Source organism: Nipponia nippon, unplaced genomic scaffold (assembly GCF_047370975.1).
Source record: "Nipponia nippon isolate SJK-2023a ecotype South Korea unplaced genomic scaffold, ASM4737097v1 scaffold_11, whole genome shotgun sequence".
In the NCBI taxonomy this organism is placed as follows: domain Eukaryota; kingdom Metazoa; phylum Chordata; class Aves; order Pelecaniformes; family Threskiornithidae; genus Nipponia; species Nipponia nippon.
In genome coordinates, this window is record NW_028262302.1 from 17,947,525 (window position 1) to 17,963,359 (window position 15,835).

General features: G+C 50.1%; 1 protein-coding gene across 4 annotated transcripts in view; it reads right to left on the reverse strand.

Moving 5' to 3' along the window:
• CCDC85C (coiled-coil domain containing 85C) overlaps positions 1 to 14,177 on the reverse strand; it is a 115,273-nt gene extending 101,096 nt beyond the window's left edge. Inside the window, exons 1-2 of one of the 4 annotated variants that reach the window (XM_087746992.1) lie at positions 14,126 to 14,177; positions 11,920 to 12,768 (exon numbers count right to left, since the gene is read on the reverse strand). In XM_087746992.1, the coding sequence (XP_087603118.1) occupies positions 11,920 to 12,631 (712 nt within the window). In that variant the 5' untranslated portion in view covers positions 12,632 to 12,768; positions 14,126 to 14,177. Of the gene's footprint in view, positions 1 to 11,919; positions 13,111 to 14,125 lie in introns of those variants that run through there. The other 3 variants (XM_087746991.1, XM_087746993.1, XM_009467493.2) reach the window with 3 other exon arrangements.
• Between the last annotated feature and the right edge of the window lie 1,658 nt (positions 14,178 to 15,835).

Below are 15,835 nucleotides of genomic sequence, written 5' to 3' on the forward strand. Positions count from 1 at the left end.
GGATAAACACATAGCTTTACATTTAAGCATGGATTAAACAACATTGCTGTTTAGAGGAATGCGTTTTTAAAGAACAAATTTCCAGAGGAACTTAATTATGCTCCTAGGGTTAACAAAAGGATTTGCATGATCCAGTTTTTCTTCCTTACTACGCTGCGAGTGATGGATGTGACTGAACACAACAATCCACGTAACCCCACAGGATCTACACCCATCATTTTAAATAATTAAATAGCATTCATTTGGGGCGATCCTTTTTCTCCCCCTCTCTGCTGCTTAGCTTTACATATAGAAAACATTTAGTGTATAAGGCAAACAACAAACAGGAATATAATTAGTCCTTTCGAACCGAGATGTTGTTTAAATTAACTAATTGAAAAGAGATAAAGCAAAAGCTCGCACTGCGTGGCTAGCGGCAAAGTCATAACATGTCACTTTTCTGAGGTTCATACTCCAGTAATTATCTTTTATACAAAGAACAGTGACTCATAAATCTGCTTTTTCATAAAAATCTTGCACAAAAAAGTCTGCAATAAAAGAGCCCCCCCTCCCCCCTTTTTTCTTGGTCAACTTGAGGCTGAAACAAGGTCTTTATGAGCTGTGGGAGTGGAAAGTCATTAGGGTTTCAATTCCAAATGAAAATTAAGGCTTTTAACTTCCCATACTACTCATACTGACAACCTTTCATACATAATTGCCTAGGAAGAGTTACTGCAGTCTTGTCACCCTCCTAATGATTCGGTGATACGCTGACAAATAGATCCGCCCTACAAATTCCACTACGCAAATGGGAATAAAAGCCCAAGGTGGTTAAGAAACATTGGGTTCACACCCAAGAGTGATTTTGATGACTTTTCAGTCAGGGCTTGTTAGCAGTTACCAAATTATCAACGTCAGAAATAGAGCAATCAAGAGATCAGGTAAGAATTTAATTGGAAAGAGGAGAGGTGTCTTCAGCAGTTACGGCAGAGACACCAGTGCTTTGCGGTGACATGGGGAGCAACGTGACAAGGACCCATCCACTTCACAGCTGTGGTTCTTCACCTCAGCCAAAACTGCTCTAGACTGCCAGATAAACAGGATTTTAAATACACATATATAATATGATACTCATCTGGGCAATGCAGATAGGATGAGCCAAAATAACAAAAAATGCTGTCCCCAGTCTCTGAAAGGTATCGAGGTAACCTGTTGCTGTGACAGCAGCACCATCTTTCTGCACTTGTCTCTGGCTGTGGAGAGGCAAACACTGCTCTTTAACTCATTTTGCTCCTTGTCTTCTCATTTCGGAGAAGAATCATTATTTCACAAATTTCTGGTTTTGACAGTTGGCTGGAGACTGTCCATACTTCATCATCCTGCGGTCCCAAGAAGTATATACAATATAGAAAGAAGCACCCCAACACGTAAAGTGCTTTTTGTCCCAGTAAAGCTGAAACAGAACTTGAAGCAACTCCAAAACTGGGAATTAGAAATGTCTGGAGTTACTATAAAGGCTGCTCCTTCCTTGCTAGCTCATTATAACTCAAAACCTGTGTTGTTTGTTATCACTGGTATCATAGCAATGGTTAGAGGCCCCATCTGAGGGAAGGGTCTAATTCTGTTGAGCACTGTATGAGCATGTTATAAATGACCCAATGAACCACAAGAAACTTGGAGAAGACAAAGGAAATATATTATCTTGGTTGACTAAAATGAGAACCACAGATCACATCACTTACCTAAGACTACACCAGAAAGTCATGTCACAGTGAGAAAGCGCACCAAATCTGCATCCCGATCCAGTGCTTTAAGTTGCAAAACCATCCATCCTTCTTTTGTTATTTTAAAGCTTACACCTAAAACAATACAGTTTTAACTGACCTTGTAAAACGAAGACTGTATTTTTACGAGAGGCCAGGAGACAAGCATGGGAGACTTCCAAATAAACTGCTCATAATCCAGAAAGCAAATAGCTACACCAAAACCTCAAAAAGAACAACTTTCAGAAGATGGTTGAATACAGTCACGCTGGTGCAGCTACATCAACATGGCCTGGAGGACTCAGAGCTGCTGAAATCATTATTTTTCCTGAGGTGGAACCTGCAGCCACTCCACAAGAGAAGATCTCCACAAACAAGGCGTACATTATCATGTTTCAAGACATCAAAGAGAAACAAACGCGCAAGCTTTAAAAACTGATCCCCATCTTTTAAGAGGTGTAACAAGCAGTTAGGAGGATGAAAAGGGAAAACACCGTAAATGTGATCAGAATTGGAAGACAGAAAGCCTGCTGCACTGGCTGAAATACTCAGCTGGTTTGTAGCCTCAAAAATAAACATCACAAAGGAATGAATGACTAATTGAAATAAAGCAAGTGAGTACATAGGTATAGAGCAAAGGACGGGTGTATCAGCAGCCAGCACAGGAGCGAACGATTGACTTACTCCCATGCTGGGTTTGAGTTGCAATCAGGGAAACGAACAAGGGGACATTTTATCAGAGTTTTTCACAATATGCCATCTTTGTGCAATGCATGAGCTGCTGGTGAAGATCATATAACCTGTAACTACGTATCACATTCAACAGCAAACAAGCTTTTAACTCAGTGGAAACGGATTAAAAGCTCCGCAGATCCAGAGCATAGATCAAAGTTATATTCAGCTGCTGGGAAATATATAAATATGAGACTGCAAACCACAGTAAGGGAGATTAGAAAAGGAAAGCAGGAAGACAAAAGAATACTGTGCATCACAAAAGTCCTTTAAGATTGTACATAAAAATAAGATTTTTTTCAACGCCTTTGTTAGGAGCTGAAAAAGATTCAGCATCAACCAAAATGAGGGGTTTTTTATTACTGATACTCTGCTAGCATCTGATGATGCTACTCCAGCATAAAACAGTGGACTTTTATGTAGGTTGTCCTGGAGCCATTTCTAGTAGATTCTACTAAAAACAAAAATGCGGGAAAAACGGTGAAAACATCGACATGACAACAGTAAATAGCTCCACGTGTATAACCAGGGGTAGTCCTCTGGCTACACAAAAATCAAGCGGACTATTACCTAAACAGGCCAGATTATGTCCTTTTGTAGAGATTAAGGACATTATGAATCTCCTTTGCATAAAAAACCAAAGCAAGTATAAAGAGTCCAGGTCTTAACTCCATTCAACTCCAACAGCGTCCCCGCAGTAACTTCACTGGGCACTGAGATGTACCACACTACTCATCGGTCCACGGCCTGATACAAAGTCACAGCCATCCTTCGAGGAGCACAGTGGCACAGGAGTGGCATTTATAGGCCATGACATTATCAATAAGTGTCATAGAGTGAATGAAATGTACCTTAGCAAGTAAAAAACTGCAGATGAAAGATGGATGCCAACCCTCCAAAGACTGCTTAGCACTTAATGGAAAGTCAGAAGCCAGGAATGCAGGTTTTAACCCTGCATTTGTGACACGCAGCAACCTGTCTTCAGATGATCCAGGATGGAAGATGTGGGGAAGGCCAAACATTTTTTAAATCTAGTCAACCCCACTAGATCAGAGACTGACAGCAAGCCTCCTGCCGCATTGGTTTCCATAGAAATATTAAGCTTTGGGGACTGGAAATGACGTAAGGCTTACTTTTTCTTCTTTTCTGAAATAATGGCTTGGTTTTACTGCTCTACTTCGAGTGGTCCTTTTGCCTGCTCCTTCCCTCTCCACGGGTCTTCTGCAGCGAGAGGACAGAGCAGCGCCCGCTGCGCAGCTCTCCCCGCCGCACCGGAGCGGGGCTCTCAGCACCACGTGGCCTCGTTCCGTTGCTCCGGGAAGGCAGGGACAGGTCAGACACGGCTGCCAGCCCCCCAGGCACAGGCAGCCCTGGAGCATCCTACTGCTCTGGAGACGGTTTGAACCAGCAGCATCTCCTCTTGCCTCCCAGCCTGAGCCCTGCTCCATCCATTTGCTCTACACACTACATCCTCCATCTCCCACAAACATCCAAATGCCGCTGACTCCCCTGCACGCAAATGCAACCCCAGCAGCAGAGGAGTTTGGGGATGAAATGGGAGAAAAGCAGCAGCATGCAGTCTTGAGCATCACTGCACGGAGCTGGGGGATGGAGCAACATCTGAAGGGCTTTTCAGAGCACTCCACCTTTGATTGAACTAATTCTGCCAGCAAGCCGGGGTTGACGCAACCACACAAGACAGCTAGCGTGTCATCCCTGCAACTGCAGTTTACAGCTGGCCAAAGCCCTGATGCCATAAGCCCAGCACTTGCTGCCGGTCCTCCACTACAGACAGCACAGCCCTCTCCCACCACAGCCACCCCAGGCAGACAGGAGACATCCCATCTTACAAGCCTGTAAGAGAAACTCATGCAGACAATGAGCTAATTCACATCAGATTTAGTATGGCTTCAATCTCACCACAAGATCCCTGGAAGTGGAGGGTCTATAGCCACTTGCTAAGCCAGGCGACACAGCCGCAATATTAAAGCATTCCGTTAAGTGCTGTCAGAGTGCCCCAGTCTCAAATTTAACCGAGAAATGACCTGTAATCTACTTCGCAAGGACAATCTTTCACAAAGACGCTTTGCAGGAGAGTCCCTGAGCAAGGTGAACATTTGGCACCACCACTGCTCCGGGAGGTAAGAAGTGAGTACAAGTAATGAGCTTCCCGAGAGGGGCAAACAGCAAGGCAAGAAGCAATTTAAGGAAGGGAAGAGTATCCATATACCTGTATGCACGGGGACCAAAGTAACCTGGCATAAATGGTCTCGGCCCAGACACGAGTCACTAGAAAAGTGTTCAAAATAACCTGTACAGCAGCCTTCAATTGCCATGGTGATAAATGTTCCCTAATGCCTAAGAGCAGCTGAGTCCTGGACTCTACACACCTCATCCACTAACAAAACCACTCATTATATTAAAAAAAAAAAAAATCACAAATGAATTGTGTCCATTTTAAGCCTTCCTCAGATCAAGGGCTGATTTACACACTCATTTCAATGGGAAGTACTGAGCTTACCTCACTGTTAATTCAGAAGATGGAGCGGGCTTACTTTTTGCTTCACAATTCAGTAGGCAAGGGAAAGACAGATTCTCTGAGACAGTGTTACTTTTTCTGCCAGGAGTTATCTATTTGCAGAAGTGGGTCAACTTTCTCTTGGTGGACATGTTAGTGTGCGAGTGCCTAGCAGCGCTGCCTGCGAATTTCTGCCCACTCCGCGTGCGGAGGAACCTCTGCACATAACTCTTTATGGCAGCCAAGTGTTTCATGAATTGCAGCAAGTTAACCACAAGGGGATGATGACATTTGGCGACAGGGCAGGATGAATTCTGGCTGGCAGACAAAAAGTCAGGTTAAAAATGCAGAAGCAAACCCAGCCAGTCGCTGCTAATTCACAGGAAAACTGGATGTGCAGCCCCCAAACCTTCCCTCTTCCACACGAGCAATGTCGTGTGTTTTGCAGCGGGATGCATTAAGACCTGATTGCGAGCGTGGAAAGAACTTCACCCTTCCTGTGGCCAAGCGTTTTAAGTGTATGTTAAATGGGCTTATAATTTTTTTCATTTGCCTCACTCCATGCCTTCTGATGTATACCAGACATTTTTGCCAGTTTAAGCACCTCACCTCCATCTTGCCTACCAGTGAGATCAGCCATTGTCCATCCTTGTGCTCCCAGAGCATCTCCAAAGGGCAGCCCCAATACAGAAAGATGCTGCAGGACCAGCCTGAGGGGACAACATCAGCAGACGCTGCCATGGATATCTCTGCGTGAGATGCAAGCAAGGCCACAGCCATGCTGGGGCAGATAAAAAGCCCAGTGCCTCCCAGGGTGGGCCTCCAGTATCACCCAGGTTGCACGGATGTGGTCAACCTCGTCCCCACAAAAGCATTAACCCTCAAGCTCTCAGATGCAACGCTTCTATTAGTGTCAGTGTTTGTGCCCCTCATCTCCACACACACCCAGTGTAACACCTGCCAAGGCTGCATTTTGGGTTCCCATGCCTGCCACTTAATTAGATCACCATTTAATTCGATCCTCAGCTTTATTTGATGAAATGCCTCCAGAGGACCAAATCATTTACATGTAACCAACACAGTTTATTCCCCTTATTTTGATTGCTTTTGACAAGTGCAAGTGGATAATTCCATCAAAGGCCCATAGAAAATTGCCTTTTAATCAATACAAGTTTTTTCCTTCAACAGGACAGCTGAGAACAAGGTATCTCTGTAGAAAATTGAAAGAGAAAAACCAATTTGAATGCACTACTATGGAGAATATCTTTCCAGATACGGCCCAATTTTAGGACCTAGTTTAAGTGTCTTGAGCCTTGTTTTCAGGGACACCAGCTACCCTGAAGTTTGGCAGCCCAGCGGGCTGGCACGCAGCCAGTGCCCCAGCAAGAAGGCAGGAGCAGAAAACGACAAAGATGCCTCAAGTGGAGCACTCCACTGAAGCCCCTTGGACGAGTGGCCAACGACTACTGGCTACAATAAACGCAAGCTGTACCCTTAGTGTCTGAGACCTCATTATGGATAAGCCTATTAGCAGAACTCATTGAACTTACAGACGAGATGGAAACAGGTGTTTCCACAGCAGTTTTGCATCTAGCGTACCGGTCCAGGACAGGTTTCCTGGCTTGATCACAAGGAACCTGCATGTAGCAGCCTACAGCACCAAAAATACCGACAGGTTAAATATGGCAGTATCAAAAAAAGAAAAGTTAAAGCAATGTTCAGAGGATGAAAAGTGCTCTTGATATAAGATAGATATTAATTGGTCAAGTAGCCGAACCTCTGCTCAAGCGTGGCAGAGTCCAGTGAGCTCCGAGAGGTCTCCATTGCAGAGAACAGGGCTTTCTTTGAGCCAGGCTGCTGTGCCCAGGCGGTGTGGGGACTGCAAGGCGTGACATTGACTGCTACTGAGAAAGGCAATTTCCCCTCTTTCACCAGGGTTAGCACAGCTGCACTGGAAGAGTGGACAAGGGTCACCACAACACCTTGAACAGGAGTGATCTCACCTGACTTTAGATGGTTGCATATGAACCAGCCATCCAGACTGCCTTCCCATCAGCAGAGAGAAAGAGCACGATGAGCGTACAACTCCTCTCCCTCTAAAGCAGACATAGTTGACATAAATCATGACACCAAAGTGCCTTTCTCCACATGGCCAATAAAGGAAGCCCAAGGGGATGCAGATGTTAAAGTCTATATTGGAGGCATCTCAAATTAAATGGGATGAACCTCACCCTTTGCTTCTGCCCCTGTATCTTCTCATCTCAAATGCCTCATTAATACATCACAGTAAATAATAAGTATATTGATTATAAATACACTAATAAAAACAAAGGACTTTGGCCTAACGGGTGTGTGAAGATGAGGAGAAATAAGTACAGGGTAGCTGCATGTCCAATCAATACCAACCCACAGGGAACAGCTATTTCTCTTTGCCACCATTTTAACTGTAATATATCGTACCCTCTAGGTAAATACATGGACATTCACAAGTGGGAATCAATAGAAGCAGAGATCTTCCCACCCCCTCACCCGGAGAGACCATTCTTCTTCCGTTGGAGCAGACAACAGCAAGAGGCCACAGATTAATGGCTCTGCTACTAAAGGCTATCTGCACATCCACGGCTTTCTTCTGGGCCTCTCTGACCACTTTTTAAGTGTTGATGCTTCTAATAATTAAAAAAAAAGAAAACAAAAAACAAAAAAAAACCCAACTGTACATATTGATAAAGAAATGCATTAACATTTTACCCAACTGGAATAAAGCAAATGCCCATTTGGGGAACCCAGAGCAAACAGCTTCAGTGGGAGGTGAAGGAGAAGCTCTAACAACAACATTCAGCTGATGGAGGGGGAAAAACTAAAGCCTGAAAGCTTTGCCTGCATGCACAGGATTTTGTCCCAGGCACATCACCAGCTAGTGAGTCTGTATGCCTCCAGGCTTGCAGATGGATAAACAGTTGTCCCAGTCAGATCTAGATAAGGCTAAAACCAGTGGAAGCCCTTGCCCTGGCCTCAGGGAGTCACTCCTCCCAATGTTCCCACATACCTCACAGTCCTGGGACTTACCCTATGGTACCTGAAGGCTTTTTCCTTCCCCCAGGCCATGTTAATATGACCCATGTGGCTGCCTTTTTTTTTTTTTTTTTTTTTTTTTTTAAATTATTCAGTTTTATTCTGGCAAGAACCAGGCAGTAGCAATGGCCATCGCTCCAAAGGGGCTGCCTAAAGCTGGACAGGCAGAAAGACTACATACGCACAAAGAGACTCCCGCCATGCATACAAAGGAAAGCCAAAGCACTTGCAAGCACAACACAGCAACTGTGCCTGGATTTCTGCCCTGGATCTGTGGGTAGATTTATGGGAACTGAGGCATATCACTCAACACAGATGCAGGTGGCCAGCTCCCATCACGTAGCTTGGAGGTGCCCCTGTCCCACAGCCCAGGTCCCAGCTCACACATGGAGAATGGAAACACCATTTACTTTCAGACTGAGCAGACTTTCTCTTGGCTCTCAGCAGAACATCCAGAGCTGCGTAAGATTACATGTGTGATCTAATATTAGCCGTTTTCACACTATCAGTTTACTTATTACCTTATCTTCCATGAGTGGATAATTAATCATCAGGTTCCAGGTATCAGCTTCCAAAAAAGCCAGTTTATGAGAGTAAACAGACTTCAGAAAAATGAAGGGAAGGTGGATCACAGGTTGGTTTGGTTTTTTGTTTTTTAAACTCCTACTATTTGTACTGAATTCACATTTCAAAAATAGAGTTCATCACCTCACACTGGTGTGCGTCACTGGGGCCAATAAATCAAGCTCTGGCTTACCAACTCACTTTCAAAAGATTGCTGAAGAGAAAATGAGAAATATTTAATCCACCTTTGCTCGCTAAGATTTCATTAAAAAGCTACCTCCCTAGGAGTGTTTTAACAGCTGCCATACTCTTGACTCCTTTAGAAAAGCACTAAACAAGTGAAGCAATCCTGCTTAATACCTAGAAAAGCAGAGCACCACACGAAGCCCCACTGATACCCCTAGCAGGGCAGCACATTTCAGGACTTCCCAGCTTTTCTGTATGCAAAAGTGCTCTAGCAAACAGCTCACCATGCCTTGCCCCCACCAGGCGTCCAAGGCTTCTGCTGTGTTCTTACTACAGATGCTAAATCCTACCCTGCATCCATTTGAGATCCCCCTCTCCCCTCTGTAAGAAAGTACTCGAGGGCTGTTCGTTGCTGTATCAGTTGAGCTGGCCAGGCAGCTTCTGCTTTATCCACCGGTTAGTTATCCACTGTTTTAAAGATGTGAAACAACAGCAAACCAGATGGAAGTTTGCAACCTAAAAATGAAAGGCCACACTTTCTCCTCTTCCTCCCTTCTGTTTTATCCCAGGGGAAAAAAAATCATCAGGAAAAGAATATAAAAAGGCTGAGATCTAAGCTGCATGCACAGAAGGCAGAGCCGGCACCAGGAGACACGGATGCTCGCTGCCAGGGCCGCTCCATGACAGCTCCACTACCCACTTGGCTCTTGGGTTGGTTCTCCACGTTCACCTGCCCTGCTCTTCCACATTGCCACAGGCTTAACCCAAATGCCGCTTGGTCCCAGGCAAGCTCCCCTCCCAGACTTCTTGCTGTCAGTCAAAGAAGGGGCCTGATAAGCTCTGCATTTGCATATGTATTGAGAGGCATTTCCAAAGGCACAGTCAGGGAAATGGCCCTGCTGAATACCGATGCTATCTGAGAATGACAACTATTCAAGTCATTTTACAGCTTCACTACCTAAGTGGAGAAATCAGGTTTGTTTGCATCTTTATGAGGATTATTAGCTTTAAAAGTGCTGATCCTATCTGTCCCACCCTCAGAAATGAAGCCGCAGGTTTGAAGCAAAGAGCTAGCTTCAGTGCTTCCCACAGCGACCGTCTTCCACAGGCACCCCAAAACCAGAAGTCACTAAAACCTAAGGTCACATCTGAAATGCTTGAGCCCATACGCCTCCTTTCTACACAGGAGAAGGAGAAAGGGTGCAGAGGAATGCATGGAAACATACACATGTGCTCTACCACCCCTCCTACACTTACCCTACACAGGCTAGGACATGAGCCTCAGCTCAGTCCCCTCCACATGATGCTGCTGGGCACCGTCCCGCACACAGCGTTTGAGGATGGCAATGAGGACCGAGCTCTGCAAGCAGAGCCTTTCCTCTTCATGCAGACAGGGATGACTTGAATTCCCTGCAAAGAATCCCACGGTGCCTCACACCGGGTTTAAGGGACAGCTCTGAGGCCATGGTGGTGTCCCATACGCACAAGAGCCCTGGGTTAACAGGAATGAGTTCAACTGGCTTTGTCCTAGTCAGCTGTCGATACCTAAAAGGGACGCGGTCTAAGGTTCACAAACGAGAACGGCAAAGCCCTTCTGTCCCGAAACAGTAACAGCACATTCAATACCTGCCAAGTGCTCTCGGGGCCTCTGTGCAGAGCAATCAATGCTTTCTGAAAATAAAGTCAAGTCACATCAGGAGCAGAAGCTATCTGCAGATTTACAAACCAGATACTTCCGATTTACACAGCACTAGGGGAGAGAGAGAGGGAGAGAAAAAACAACAAACATTTAAAGACGTTTGCTATACCCTGCAACATCTGGTGACTGGATCACCCTTGAAACCAGCAATCCCTGTCTACTGGGTGAGGTGGCCGCAACATCTCCAGCTGTGAATGCAGACACACAGCTGCGACAACAGGACCGCGCACAGCAAATTCATGAACTTGAGAACTGGGATGATCGGTGCTGCATGCCCTCAGATCTCTTGGGGCATAAGGGCCTGCCATAAATCACCAAAAAAAGAACCAGCACTCCCTGGTCCCACCAGGACCACCAAAAGCTCTGGGAGCTGAAGGCACGATTATCTGGTAAACACATCCACTGCTGACACCCGTCGGAGCCAACCTCTGGGGCTCCAGCCCCATCTATGTGCTTGGAGGAGGGGAAAGGGTACCCCAACCAGAAAATAGTCCTCTCTGGTCAGAAAAGAGGATTAAGAACATTAAAAGGAGTCTTATATACAACAATTAATTAGACTGGTGTCTGGTTTGATTCCTATTGAACCCTCTTGGCCAAACAACTCCTTCTAGAAGTCAAGCATTTGGTCTTCTCGGTTTCAAAAGAAAAAAAAAATCTCCATTTTAAAGACATTCCAATATTATTATTTTAATGCCTGATCACTATTAGACAACGGGAGGAACTTTGCTTGAATACAAACTGTCAGAGGAGGCTTGGCACGATTTCACAGTGGAGCTTGTTTCTAACTTTAACGACTAGGCTGAGCAAAACTGTGAGCGCAGCGTCCCTTCGAGAGCAGTCTCTTCTCTACAAACAAACCTCCTGTTTCTGAAGCGGAGCCGGGGGGAACCTCTCCAAAACTGCCGAGCACACCAGAGCCAGCCTGCCCTGCGAGCCCACGGAGCTAACAGGTGATGCTCTCTGGGGCAGACCGGCACTTTCATCAGATGCTTCCAAAATCTCATCCAGGCTCTTTATCAATCTTATCAAACTAGCAAACAAACAAGCCAAAGGTAAACCAAAATATCTAAAGGGGGAGAGAGAGAGGAGGAAGAGGTGGGAAAACCGGTGTTTATTTAACCCTGAAAAATCGGGCTGGTTTTTGTCAAAAAACACCCCAAACAAACAAACAAACAAAACAAAACACCAACCCTCCAGATAAAAAAGGCTCCAACCCTCAGCCCCAGACACCGGCGACACAGCCAAGGAGCCCCCCCTCCCCCCCCCCCGCACAGAGGTGCCCTCCCCCCCGACCCCGGGCTGCTCCCCCCGGGCGGGGGATGGCGGGGCTCCCCTCCCCGGCACCCCTCACCCCGCTGCCAAGGGGAGCGGGCCTGCCGGGGCGCGGGGAGCGGGGAGAGGCTCACCGTTGAGGCCGTTGGGGATGCTCCGGTGGTGAAGAGGCGCGGACAGGTCATCCATGGACCTCCGCATGGCCCCGGCCTTGCTGTCGCCGGCCTTGTGGTGATGGAGGTGGTGGTGATGGTGGTCGGGGCTGCCCGCGCTGCCCGTGCTGGAGGTGCTGCTCCCGTCCCCCACGTCCCTGGTGGCCGAGCCGCCGTTGAGGTTGGTCAGGCTGGCCTGGCTGTCGATGGAGCTCCGTGAGCCGGCCCCGCTCCGCTCCTCGTCCAGCATGAGCACCATCTCCTTCAGCTCCACGTTCTCCCGCAGGAGGGTCTCCTGCCTCGCCTCCAGGTCCTTCAGCTTCTGCTGGTACATGCCCACCTCCTTCCACATCACGCTGGCCGTGTGCCTCCCGAAGCGCTGCCATTCCCTCGACAGCTTCTTGCCTTTCTGCCGGTCGTCGTCCAAGAAGCAGCAGAGCTCCCTCAGCTCCTGGTTGTCGTCCTGCAACTTCTGGTTCACCTCCTTCAGCCCGCGGATCTCGTGCAGGTGGAGCTGCAGCCGCCGGTTCACGTCCTTCATCAAGTTGCCGTGTTCCACCATTAAGTTCATCTTCTCGTTCTCCACTTTCCTCAGTCTTTTCACCAGCTCCTCCTTGCTCCACCTCAGCATCTCCTCTTCCGAAATTTTGCTCAGGTCTTCTTTAGACCCTTCCAGGGAATTTTTTGCCATCATCTGTGCCTAGGCAGCGTTTGTTCACACACGGTAACAAATGGTCCGGGTTATTCGGATTATTTTGTTCGCCTGATTTCCTGGGACTAAAATTCACTGCAGCATCTCGGGGAAGAAATATTATAGTTCTCCGCAGAGCGCTGGACAAGGAAGAAGAGCAACGCCGGACTGGAAGATCAGCTCCCCCACAGACCCCATAATAATAATAAAAAAAACAACCCGGGGTGGGGGGGGAGGGAAAAAAAAGGCGCCCCGCCAAGGGGGCCGGGGGCGGCAGGGAGCCAAGCGCTGCCCCCTCCGAGCGAAGCCCCCGCAGGGGATCGGCCAACTTACCCCGGGCACAACAACTACGCGGCGGCGGCGCCCCCCGCTCCCGGGCGCTCCGTCCACTTGTCCTCCCGGCCCCCCGCCGCCCGCCGCTCCCCGAGGCCGGGCCCCGCGCACCCGCCGCCGCTGCCCCGCTCCGCCGCAGCTCGCCCGCAGCCCCGCGGCGACGTGGGGCCGAGCCCGGCGCGGCGGCGGCCGATGCCGGTGCGGCGCTGCCGAGGAGCGGTGGGGGAGCCGGCGCCTTCCCGGAATGGCTCAGCCCTTGGGAGGGAGGGAGGGAGGAGGCGGGCGGCAGCGCCGGGGCTGGTCCCACCTCCTGCCGGGCAGGGAGGCGCGGCCCTGCCCCAGCCCCGCCGAGCCGAGCCGAGCCGAGCCGAGCGGCGGAGAAGGAGAGCCGGCTGCTGGCAGCGGAGCGGAGGGGCGCCGAGCCGAGCCGAGCCGAGCCGAGCCGAGCCCCGCCCTCCCCCGCCCCCGTGGCTGCCGGGCTGGGCGCTGGCCGGGCCCCGGTGCGCCGCGCCCCGCCGCCGGCTCGGGTTACTGGAGCCGCGGCCGCCGCAGCCAATGCGGGGCCGGCTGGCGCCTTCAAACGGCAGGTACAAAGGGACGGGGCCGCTCCCTCCCTCTGCCCGCCCTGCCCTGCCCGCCGCGGCTGGCTCACCGCTGCCCCCCCCCAGGTCTTCCACCCCCTTTTTGCCTTTTTTTGTTGGTGGTGGTTTTTTTCCTTTTTTTTTTTTAAAGAAAAACTACCGGAGGGAGCACCAGCGCGGGGAAGGGCGGGGTTGGACAGGCAGGAAAACGCGCCCGCCGGGGAAGCGGCGCCGGAGCGGTCCCGGCCCCGCTCCGCCAAGCGCGGGGAGGCACCGGGAGCCGCGGGCGGCCGGCTCGGGCCGGGAGCGGAGCGCGGTTTCACGGGGCATCGCCGCTGCCGCCCCCCTCCCGCCACCGGCTTTGTCACCGGGGCCCGGCCCCGCTCCGCCCTGCCCGGCTGCCCGCCCTCCCCCGGGGCGGCCGCCTTTGTCCCCGGGTCCCTCCTGCCGCGGCCAGAGCCTGCAGGTTGAAGGAGCCGGCTCCAGCATCCCTGCCGCCTCCCTGCTCCGGGGGCCGGCAGGTCCTCCAGACCTCGGCTCCGCGCTGTGGGGTGGGAGGAAACTGCCCTGGAGACGCAGATACCGCTTGTTCCTCGGTAAAATCTGCCAAGGTCCCGATGGTCCTTACGGTCAGGAGCACGCGTGCCACCATCGCTCCTGCGCACGTCAGACAGATCCTGGTAAAGGGTACAGAAAGTTCATAAAGTGGATTTCCTAGGCAACAATGTAGGCAGATTTCCTGTATCCTTGCATCATATCCCCTGACTTTTAATCTAATGCACTTTTCCTTGGGCTACGCTATCTCTCTGTAGGCTGCTTTTGGCCAGTATCGCATTGTAAAAATGAAAGATGCACCAGGACAGAGCAGTGCTGCCAGCTATTTCCCACGTGGGTATCCTTAAAAAGCCCCAGGGAATCACCAGCTTTGTGTTCCTGAGGAACATTGGTAAATGATTTGACGCCAGGGTTAACCTCGGATTTCTGACCACCCTGGAAAGCTGGTCAAGACACCCTCTGGCTACAAAGAAACATCAAATCCAGTGCCAGAGCGTGGGATGCAGAGCAGATGGCCTGTGCATGGAGGAAACATCAGAACAGAGAGGGATGGGGGATTGCAACTTCTGCCTTTTGGTGTTATCTTCCCAAGTCTCAGTCAGTAAAGCTGCATTTTCTTGGATGTTTTTCTGCACGAGTCTGTGCTCCTTGGTTTCTGAGCCCAGATATATCCTTGGCAAACTAAGACAACTGCCTGTTCCCTACTGAAGCAGAACAGCAGGACTTTCCCGCTCCTGTTGGAGTTCATCCCTTCCATGGACGCTGTTGGCCCTTCTCTTCTCCCAAAGTAGCTTTTATCCCTTTGTTGTTGTGGTGGGTTGACCCTGGTTGGACACCAGGTGCTCACCAAAGCCGCTCTATCACTCCCCTCCCCAGCTGGGCAGGGGAGAGAAAATATAACGAAAGGCTCTTGGGTTGAGATAGGGACAGGGAGAGATCACTCACCAATTACTGTCACGGGCAAAGCAGGCTCGACTTGGGGAAATTAGCTTAATTTATTGCCAATCAAATCAGAGTAGGGCAATGAGAAATAAAACCAAATCTTAAAAACACCTTCCCCCCACCCCTCCCTTCTTCTTGCGTTTAACTTCACTCCTGATTTCTCTACCTCCTCCCCCCAGCGGTACAGGGGGATGGGGAGTGGGGGCTGCGGTCAGTTCATCACACGTTGTCTCTGCCACTCCTTCCTCCTCAGGGGAGGACTCCTCACACTCTTCCCCTGCTCCAGCCTGGGGTCCCTCCCACAGGAGACAGTCCTCCACGAACTTCTCCATCGTGAGCCCTTCCCATGGGCTGCAGTTCTTCACGAACTGCTCCAGCATGGGTCCCTTCCACGGGGTGCAGTCCTTCAGGAACAGACTGCTCCAGCGTGGGTCCCCCACGGGGTCACAAGTCCTGCCAGAAAACCTGCTCCAGCCTGGGCTCCTCTCTCCACGGGGCCACAGGTCCTGCCAGGAGCCTGCTCCAGTGTGGGCTTCCCCCGGGGTCACAGCCTCCTTCGGGCATCCACCTGCTCTGGCGTGGGGTCCTCCGGGGGCTGCAGGTTGATATCTGTTCCACCGTGGACCTCCATGGGCTGCAGGGTGACAGCCTGCCTCACCATAGGCTTCACCATGGGCTGCAGGGGAATCTCTGCTCCGCCGCCTGGAGCACCTCCTCCCCTCCTCCTTCTTCCTGACCTTGGTGTCTGCAGCGTTGGTCCTCTCACATATTCTCACTCCTGTCTCCGGCTGCAGTT